At 33.1% G+C, this 11,325-nt stretch overlaps 1 protein-coding gene across 1 annotated transcript; it reads left to right on the forward strand.

The window, feature by feature from the left end:
• Positions 1 to 9,176: 9,176 nt before the first annotated feature.
• On the forward strand, positions 9,177 to 11,265 carry LOC108226447 (DEK domain-containing chromatin-associated protein 2-like). The gene is made up of 4 exons (XM_017401410.2): positions 9,177 to 9,931; positions 10,023 to 10,056; positions 10,935 to 11,014; positions 11,200 to 11,265. The coding sequence occupies exons 1-4, from the start codon at positions 9,488 to 9,490 to the stop codon at positions 11,263 to 11,265; spliced, it is 624 nt and encodes a 207-aa protein (XP_017256899.2). The 5' UTR covers positions 9,177 to 9,487.
• The last annotated feature ends 60 nt before the right edge of the window (positions 11,266 to 11,325 follow it).

The raw sequence follows: 11,325 nt of genomic DNA on the forward strand, positions 1-11,325 counted from the left end.
TAGGGATATAACATCTGCTCAAGATATACAGAAACAAAGTGCTAACAAGTTCTTTAGGAATACATATGTGTATTCATAATGCACGCCGTTTATCTTGCAGCGATGTTGTAACTGTGCTAAATACCCTTATTCAGCACTTCTGAATGATTGTGATTTTGCTACATGGCAGAATAGATCCCACTACTTGATGTAGCAACTACATAAAGTGAACAGTAAGTCAGGATCTTCGATGTATATGCAATATGCACAAATATAAAGTACATGCAATGTATGCCTATACAATACGGATATTTTAATATTCTTCATATAAATTATGTTTTTCTCATTAAATTATATCAACAAATTATGTCAAGGTATAATACATATAGCCACTATCATAGGAATTGTGTTACTGTAGTAGCCTGACTGGATGAGTCCCCGCCAAAATAATTTATGCACATTATTATAAACCTTCAGCCATTTGTACGTATCCATGTTTTGCTACCAGAAAAATATATTTGTTGTTACAAATCCACATATAACAGATATTACACCTGAAGTGCCACACACTTCTCCCAGAAAGATATATTTCTTGTTACAGATCCACATATAACAGATATTATACCTTCAGCGCCACACACTTCGACAATGACATATAGTCAAAAAAAATAAGATACCTTAGATGTTCGTATCCATAAGAGAAGGTTATCATGCGATATATAACCCAAAACCCGCTCAAGTACTACAAATCAGTATCAAATATACTAAAGAGCAATTACATCGAAAAATAATTAAGCCATACATAATAAGTTTTATAATATTGTTCTCTAATGTATTTTGTGACAAACATAGAGACGTTCAAATATTTATCTGTTGCCACAATTGCTTGAATAAAACTGGTTAGGAAGTTTGATTCAGATTTCAAGTTGATGTAGAAGAGATAACCCAAGTTAAATGAAAGGACTGTTGCAAACATAAGCACTAAGAGTACCCCAGCACCAAATTTACACCCCAAGTGATTCTTATCAAAATCCTGCATCGATCCATGTTTAAGAAATACAGGAGGAAAACCACACGAAAAATTAATTAGTTAATGAAAATCCTGAATAATGACTCTGGCACTAAGGTTTGATCGTCTAATCATTTTAATTTAGCATGATGGACATAGACGCCAAAATATATCAATAACTGACTATTGTAATACATGATCAAGAAGTGTCTTCTTTTTGCCTTCAATATAGTGCGTACAAAACAGCTTTTTAACACTACAACACCAAGAGCCCTCTTTGGAGACTATTGAAGATCACTATCAGTCGTCCAACCTATTATGTAATATGTATATTTCATAAAACTAATAATGTAGAGATAAAAATGCTTGACTAATTGAAATCATGGCGACATAAATATTAAATAAATAACCTACAGCAATAACACCAAATGTACCAAGGCTAGATGTTTGAGGACCGGAACATATGCTCTATTCATCTAACACACTTACAGGCCCTTTAATTCATGTCACATTGTGTATATTGCCAAAACTATCAGTGCAATAATATTTTTAATTTAATGACAAATGATACTTAAACATCAGGAGACAAAAGAAATTTATCCTCACCATCAGATTAAAGATCAAATTGATAGACATTAGATATTAAGCCGCTTCCATGTTCCTGGACCATATAGAATGCATTAGTATACAAACAAATCATAATAAGAGAGTTACACCACACAAGCAACAATAGTATAATCGACTTTACCAATTCAGAACCATCATATTCATGTCCCGTATGTCTATCTGAAACCAAGCCTAAAAAAATATCATAGGTTGAATTTTTGAACCTCTATAAAATTAAGAAAGGAAACATGAGAGACTCTCTATAATTTTAAATTACCCCCTAATGATGTTGCACAGACATAACCATTCTGCAGGCATATGAAAGTATAAGCAAGGCATAAAGCCAAGCCTTAATATGCAGAAATTGTCACAGAATCTTAGTTTCATTTAGTGGTTAGCTCTAGACCTGGGGACTTAACTACTGTTTATACACGAGCTTTGCCCTTTTTTATAGTATTTTCTTCTACCAGAAAGGTGAATTCATTCTATTCATCTAAAATTTTATGCATGAACATGAACTATTTTTATTATATATGTTGACGCATTTCTAGCATCAACCCACCTTGAAATTATATGTAATTTGTATGTGGCTGATGTATAGTATAATAAGGAGAGGGAGAATGGAACGTGAAATGGAAATATCATAATATCCTAAGAAAAATCTCTCTGACAAAAATTCAATTGCAATTGATTTAAACATTTCATCAAGCACTTTGGCACTCCATATTTGATAAACAGGAGTTATGCAAAATTCAAGAGGACACCCATAGTAAAAACATATACAAAACGCAAATTACCTGGTGATATATTAGATACACATCCAATCCCACCGTTATCAAATCGGGTCCAGATGATTTCAACTCCATCATATTCGTCGCTGATGATACCTCCGGTGACGCTGTGATGAGTGCCGAAAAATAGCAAGCAAGGAAGAGCCTGCAATAAGAGCGGCAACCTGGAAAGATGTCAGGAATTTTGATGCACACAAAGGAGGATACAACAGTTGTTCTTGTACAAGTATAATGAACGATTGCAGAAATTCCTTGGCAAAATAACTGAAAAAACCGAGCGTGTAGCATAAACTGGAAGAACGAGTATTTAATTTCACGTTAAATGACAGGCAAATTTGTAATTTCATACTGATTTTTTTTCTCACAAAAAATTCAGTACGTATTGTAGGAAACGATTCTCAGGCCATTCCAACTGTTATGTTTTCTCCAATCTGCTACTCCATCGGCGGAACTTTCCTTTCTTGAGCTTACCTGGAACAAAAGGCAGTTCTCTTTCATAACAGTACGACCAACTCAATAGAGTTTCAGGTCTAGATATCTCTCTCCAGGAACCAGCTCCAGGAGGCCCCACACTACTTGACATGAACCAAGTTGAGTCTCTGAAATGGTTGATATCTGTGCTCTAGTTAGAGCTTTTGGTTTTGTAGTTCTTGCATGAGAAAGTTCCTGAGCAGTATCTGTCATAACATCAAGTATCATGATCCTGTGGCTAACATCTAAGTTGGGTGAATAAAGGAGTTTATTTAGAGTATGAAGATACTCTAAAGGTGACATGGCAATCAATGCAACCAGCGCTTTTGCCTCTTCTCTTCTGCAGAGTCTTCTTCACCGTCTATACTTGAATCAAAGCAACGACTTTGTACAAGAGTTCTAAATAGTTCACCAGCTACATATTTAAGTTCATCTGAGGATGCCCAAATAAGCTTTACAGCAACATTTAAAGCCCTTTGCAGGTGAGAAGATAGAGGTTTATCGAGCGTATATTATTGCAAGAAGATCTTTTTAGCTAACTAAACTACCATTTTTTTTATATTATGTTACTAATATCCTAGTGAGATGCTAATTGGTCTTATTATTACCACTATGGACTACTGGAGAAGTTATAATGTTTAATGAGATAATCAATTCTATCTTTGGACATCAATAATAATAAAATATGTTAATTTCCAGCAAGGCTCTAAACATGTAATTGCTAATAACAGGAAATCATGTAGTAATATATAACTTGACAATTACCTTGATAACAGTAATGAGAGGACCATTTTTATTAACATATCCCGATTAAGATTTCAGCTGGTAGCAGTGCAGCACATCCCCTTCATTCTTGTAATCATCTGGAAAGAATAATTGTAAAGATAAACTAAATGGTAACCTGACAAAACATTTTGGTCGATAAAGGCTTTATGCTGTTGCACTATTGGTATATATCTTGTTCATATTCTACAAAGCAATCTCATATTTGTATATTGATCTGAACACATAAGCGTACTAACCTCAGAAATAATGAACTCCTCTGCAAAATTACAAACAACTACATGAAGCTCATAAAAGATAGATAGACACCTGTTTCAGATAAGGGAACAACAATTTAGGAGAGATATAACAATTTAATACATACATATACGTGTTTTTCTCTGATCCTCTCAAGCCTAACAAATGAGAACACATGAAGTTCATATGGTGGTGTGTATAATCACAAGCAAATGAGAAAAGAAAGAGAGAAAAGAGAACATACATAGAAACTTGAGCATATCATCATTATAGTACGAATTGGGGAAAGAGTAAATTTTTTATACTTAAACTAATACAAGAATAGCAGGCACAAAAAAGTAGCAAAGAGGAAAGAAAGAGAGAAAAGAGAACATACATAGAAACTTGATCATATCATCATTATAATACAAATTGAGGAAAGAGTAAATTTTATATGCTTAAACTAATACAAGAATAGCAGGCACAAAAAAGTAGCAAACCCTTATATGTCGGATCTAACTAATAGCAATCGGCAGTTGAGAGAGTTCCAATCTAAGAGCATGGTGAAACTATAAATACAATTTTATATCCTATATATGCATACATAGGTGTTGCATTTCCAAGTTTATCAAATTTAGACATGTACTAAGGCAAGATGAGGATAAATGAAAGTATAAACCAGTAGTTCCATCTTCACATGAGCAAGAACATCCCTCCTCTATTCAGAAAGCCTTTATGTGCAGCAGCGCAAATATATGCGGAAGGTGCCTTATGTTACAGATAGTTGTAGTTGAGTTCTCTGCCCAACTCAATAGCTGTTTGCTAATAATTATATCATTGTACAGACACGTCTTAATGTGCACTAATTTCTTAGAACAACGTAATCCTGCTATACTTCCATGCTTGCACATGTGTTTTTTTACTGTTTATATTATGATTATATGAATCCATTTAACAAAATTTGCAACTCAGCTGAAAATTAAAAACTAACCAGTAAAAAAAATGGTTGGCCAGTTCAGCTTTACACCACTCTTCATAATAAAGATGCAAGCTATGATATAAATATACCAGCAAGGAATCAGCAAGGAGTGGAATAGACAACCAATGTAGTTTAAAATATTGTAAAAGTAAGGAAAAAACTAAAAAAAACAATAAGATTACAGCTTAAATCCAATGCTGAAGAGCCAATTCCTGCACTCTGACATCTATGGACAAACCCTGACCGACCTACACAGACTTGGAACACATAATTAGAACAACACAATTCTTGTGATTTGGCATCTTAGTGATCTTCTTACAGAATTAGAAAAACCCACACAAGAAATGGATACCTTGCAGCAGTTGTCTCGCTTGGGGAAATCGAAGAGAGTACTCCTACTACGATGAACGTTCCATCCCTAAAAACTGAGTTACTACCAGCTACATCATTTACAGTCAAAAAAACGAAATTGCACAATAACAGAGGAATTATAAAAACCCATTTATAGCCATTATACCAAACATAGTCTGAAAGAAATTGAGAATGAACCGACAAGGCAGGGGCGGTTTGGGGAGGGGAGGAGATGTACTCTAGGCTTTTTGAGGAAGTGGAGTATGCTCTCAGTCACAACACACCTAAGAAGGATTTCTCCGACCATCATGTACCGTGCTTCACCAGTAACAACAAATCGAAGATGATCAAGGGGCGAACAATTTTAATTACAATTTATCTGAAAAGGTCCGGGGCAAAGGAGTAGGAGATTAATACGGAGCACTGAGCAGGCAGGGAAGGTGAAGGGGGTAACGGATAGTTAACGGGGTATTAACGGGTGAATAAAATGGCTCACCGACGTTTATGAAAGTCGTTGTTGCAGCATTATAGATATAATATAATAGATAATAGATTTTACAATTGTTAGATCAAATTAGTCAAATTTTAGTCAACATATTCTAACAGTCGACTATTAAACAGATAATCACATATAAATTATTATATAAAAAAATTCATTACATATCGATAAACTCCCATCATAAGGTAACAACAGAGTATTTGATAATGTATCGAACTGTTAGTTATATACTCATTATAATATTAACATGGACTTGGTATATTAAATATATATGGATAATAATTATATGTTTACAATTATTATAAAAGGTAGGGTTGGCGAATGATTACGGGGTTAGTATTAACCCGATATGAATTGAATTTTGATTGGAGTTAGAGATTTTAGAATTGGAGTTAGGTACTTCAGAATTACATTCTGATTTAGCTAAATTTAATATGACTATATATACATGGTCATATTTTGTCTATTATGTGTGTTTTAGATGTAGCTTTGGGTAATAATCAATGTATCAGTAACCGATAATTGATTGATAATTAGTAAAACACGCTGATGGGTGAGATTTATATAAATATGTAAGGACTTACTAGAAAAAGAGGGGGAGTAGGAAAGAGAAGGGCGGGAAAGATACAAGTACTCCTTTCATCTCGGCAGGTGTTTATGTTCACTGTTAGCACGCATTTTGAGACTCTTATAAAGTATAGTTTCATAATATTTTTAAAAACTTTTGTTTTTTCGAATAAAAGTTTAAAGGTCAGACTTTTTTCCGGATAAAAAATTTTTAAAAAATATATTATGGAACTAAAATTTATAGGAATCTTAAAATGCGCGCCAAAAAGTAAAGTAAAAAACCTACTGGGACAGAGAGAGTATTATGTTTATCTTCACTGTATGACTACTACATGTAAGCATGTTTTATATAGGATGTCCATCAATGTTCGATTCTATCTCTTTTTAATGATCGTAGCACACGAACATATTAAATCAATTTTAATTATCCTACCATTTCATGGGTTTGTTTATATGATTCGCTCAAACCGCATCTATAATTTTATCGTTTATAAACATATTTTCTTATGTTTTGATTGAATAACACACAGAAAAAACTGTAGTATAAACCTCTTTCATGTGCGAATTTTTACTGTGCCAATTCGAGCTATATACAAATTTATCAGTTATGTTGAATCAGTTGTCATGAATATTATTAATTTATTGTAAAATATATATCTAAAAAATTCATACAAATAATATTATATAGAAAATCAAAATTTGAACTGTTAATCAAAATATATAATACAGAAAATGATTTATAAATGACGGGCTCGTGCCTCGCACGGGCTTTTACGCTAGTATATAATAAAATAGTGACGAGTTTGTTGAGCAAGGCAGCAACACCGGGACGGACGTGATGGGCTTGCATGGAATCGAAGGGCGGGAAATAGAAGTCCTTCAAGAGAGGGTTGTCTCCGTCGATACCTGACATTGCGGTTGAGTTGCGGCGGAGTGAGAAAAGGACAAGACTAGTAGAGCCACGAGGTTTTATTAATACCAAATATATAGTACTAGGTTATAATATTAAAAGCGGTTTTTGATTGGTCCTAAAATATTTTTCATTGATTTTATAACCCGTGCAAAGTATGGGCGGGTATAATATTTGTTATTTTATCGTATGTATTTTAAATTTAACTAATTTTATTGTGAAAATAAAATTATGATAGAATAATGTGATTAAATAATTTTTTTTTAATGGCTGAATGAATTCTTAATAGATTTTTTTTTGACAGAATGAATTCTTAATAGTTAGGTCCGTCAAATGACTAATTGAAAATTAGTTCGAGGATTTATATTAATTACATAACATATGTGATAACGGTTCGGTTAAGGTATTTTGGTTGATTTGAAAGTGAAAATCGAAATCAAATAAAAAAAGTTTGAATTTTAATTATTAAAACCAAAATAAACCGTTAACGAGCTGAAATATTCTTGTGGAATTATCTTGTATACTGTTTTTTTAATCTTATTTTCAAAAATACTACCTTCTCCAATCTTATTTTCAAAAGTACTACATTCTCTAAAATATTTTCAAAAATACTACCTTTTTGAAAATATTTTCCAAAAATACGGTGGTTGCATATGCAACCATATATGCAACTAAATTCCTGATTTCGAGTTCCAGTTTTCAAATGTCATTTTCGACCTCATCTTTGGAGCATATATATATATATATATATATATATATATATATATATATATATATATATATATATATATATATATGCAGTTGCAACTTACAGTTTTCAGTTGCATATGAGGTTGCATTTAGTTGCATATGAGGTTGCATTCAGTTGATTCTATTGCAATCTAATGGCTCCGCCAGAGTCACCCATACTTCAGTTGAAACTTATTTGGTTGCATATGTTATATATATACTAGCTTATAGCCCGTGCAAGGCACGGGAGCTTTTTAATTATTTATAAATTTCTTAAATATATTTTAAATGGTGTGAAGAAATTTAATTTATAAATAATAAATTAAAATTTTCAATAAAATAAAATTCGAAATTATAATTTGTTTGTAAGTTAGAACTGTGGTAAATACATCATCAAGGCCATTAATGGTTTCAAATAAACTATTGTAATGAAGCCATTCTTTTTCTCGTATGTACCCTGCCAAAGTATTAAATTTTTTTTTATCAAATTTTAATATATTTTGAGTGGAATACGTTATTGTCAACTCTTATTAGATTATATTTATAAATGTATTTTATATTAGAATTATTATAGTGTGATTTAAATAGCCCGCAAGGGTTGGTTTAGCTGGTTAAAGAGAGGACATGTATCCTCTTGGTCACAGGTTCGACTTTCAAAGGGTGGATTAACGCTATTGCGTGACCCGAAGGGTATCGGTTGTGGGTTCCTAGGTTACAAAAAAATAAAAAAATATATAATGTAATTTAAATATTTTTCAAAAAATTTATATGGTTCTAAATTGAAATTGATAAACATAATTTGTTGTGATTTAAATATTTTTCAAAAAATTTATATGGTTCTAAATTAAAATTGATAAACATAATTTGTTTTTGAATTAAGAAAAGGAATCATAAACATGCAATAAGAAGGTAGAATCTATTTTGGATTAAGAAAAAGTTTTTGTATTTGCTAATCACATAAATCCGGCTTATTAATTTTAAAATATATTATAAAAAAATTGTGACGGTGAGATTTATATGATTCTACGAATAAAACTGGTAGAAAATATTTATTTGGGATTAAAAAAATCATATACACGTGAAAGACAGAATTTGTTTTGGATTCAGAAAAAGAATTATAAATATGCAAGGTGATATCAGTTGCCTTGTAGAACAGAAGTTAATTTTCCAATCTAACGGTGCTTATTTGTTCAATATAAGATTCAACGGATGATAAGCTTTTGGACCAGATGACCATGCGACCAAATTATCTCCCTTACGCTTATTATATATAAGTATATAATATAACCACCCACTCACTGAAATTAAAGCCCCGCCCACACCACTGAAATCTGGAACCGGCTGCGGTCAAACACACACTCACTCTCTCTCTCTCTCACATCAAATATAACCACCGGCAATCATTACTCCCCAGTCCCCCGTACATATCTATCTACACACAATTCTCTGCTCTCTCATCAATTACTCTTACTAGCAAACCCACCCCGTCACTCTCGCCCCAAATTCTCCCCCAATTTCTAGGGTCTCTCAATTGCCCACTTTAGGGTTTTCTCGATTCCCCAAATCTCGCTCAATTCTCGACTGAATTCGCGTTTCAATGGCGTCTGAGGACGGATCTGGGGAAGAGGACACGAAAGTAGCTGATATGCAAGTGGAGAATCCTGAAATTGAAGCTGAAAAAGAAGCCGAATCAAACCCTAACCCTAATCATACTCAACCTGATTCTGTAATGGCGGATAAGGAGGAAGCAGAGCAAGAGGAAGGTGTCGACAAGGCGGAACAAGATGTTGAAAAGGACCAGGAGGAACAAGATGTCGAAAAAGAGGAAGAGAAGGAGACTGAAGAGGCGGAAGAGGAAAAGGAGGAGGAGGAGACAAGTAAGAAGGGAAGTGGAATGAAGACACCGGTGTCGAGAAAGCGGAGAGGCGAAGTGAAAGAGTCGACAATTGAAAGGCCTTCTAGGGAAAGAAAGACAGTTGAGAGATATACCGAAACTTCTTTAGCTAGAGGTTCTGCCACCAAGCCCTTTTCGATTGAGAAGGTAATTTACTACTTACTTTCGACATTTTACAGTTTGTTAGTTATTAACTGAATATGATCGGAAGTGGATCTTTGAATTTTGGTAAATGCAGGGGAAAAGGATGATGCTCAAGGACATTCCAAATGGTATGCATTGATGATTTGTTACATTTTTCATTTTAATTAATCAGGCATTGCATGAATCACCGACCCTTTTACTTGCATTGTAATTACGTGCTAGTTAAAGTTATAATTACTTGAGAGCAGGTTTAAAGTTATTTATTGTTTAGTTTGAGTGGATATTGCCGCGAGTGTAATAATTTGTGATTTAATAAACCAACCAATTAATTTATCCGATTTTGTCAGTTAATTACTTAAATAGGCTCTTAATGCGTTTTATGCACATATTACTTTACACAAGCATCTCGCTTTACAAAAGCAACATAAAATAATTGTCAACGTGCATGTAAACATATTGTATTATGTCCGCTTGTTACATATTGTATATCACAATCTCTCTCTTTTTTTTTGCTAAATGTATATTACAATCTTTATGCATGGCTTTGTATCTTAATTTCATTGTTTCAACTCTGCTATCTCATTTTCTGATTGCTTGACCTTGAGTTTGATAGATGATTTATGTAAGCTGATTGTTTCTCCTCGAGTTCTGTAGATGTTTTATACAACTTGATTAACGTCTATTCCTGGTATCAGGCTATACAGAAAGTGTATCCGTAGTGCCAATACAGTATCATGTTTTTGCTATTGTTGTTAAACACAACGGCACAATTTGCATATCTTGTTTTTCTAATGATGTAGATAACTAGTTGTCTAGTTCTGGTAATTTGCATGTATGTATGTATGTTATTTGCTGTCTTCTACTCATGCAAGATAGGTGTCCAAATGATTGGTCTATGAACATCTGTTCTGAAGCTTTTATCATCGTTTATGTTGGGCATAAAATTCTCTGAGATTGTGTGAGAAGATTTGAGTATCGTTTAATTTGATATTTTTAATTTTTGCAGTGGCCTTCAAGCTGTCAAAGATAAAACCTGATGATAACCTGCAGCTACTACATAACATCCTTTTTGGAAAGAGGATGAAGGTTATATTTTATGGACTTCACTGTTATTCATTTTTGGAAGTAAATCATTTTCATAGATGCTGAATTTTAAAATTTCTGTTGATGGTCACTATGTGCATGTGTTTCTGCTTACTAATAAAATTATTTGGAGATTTAGTCAATGAATTATAAGGCAGCCAGGCATTCATCATGGGATTATATTGCAGGTGCATACACTAAAAAAGAACATTGGGTTGTTTTCAGGCTTCGTGTGGGCTGAGAATGAGGTATGAGCCGGAGGATTAATATCTTAAATTGCTAAGCTTTTATTTTTGCCTACTCTTCATAGTATC

This window comes from Daucus carota, chromosome 6, assembly GCF_001625215.2.
Source record: "Daucus carota subsp. sativus chromosome 6, DH1 v3.0, whole genome shotgun sequence".
Lineage (NCBI taxonomy): Eukaryota > Viridiplantae > Streptophyta > Magnoliopsida > Apiales > Apiaceae > Daucus > Daucus carota.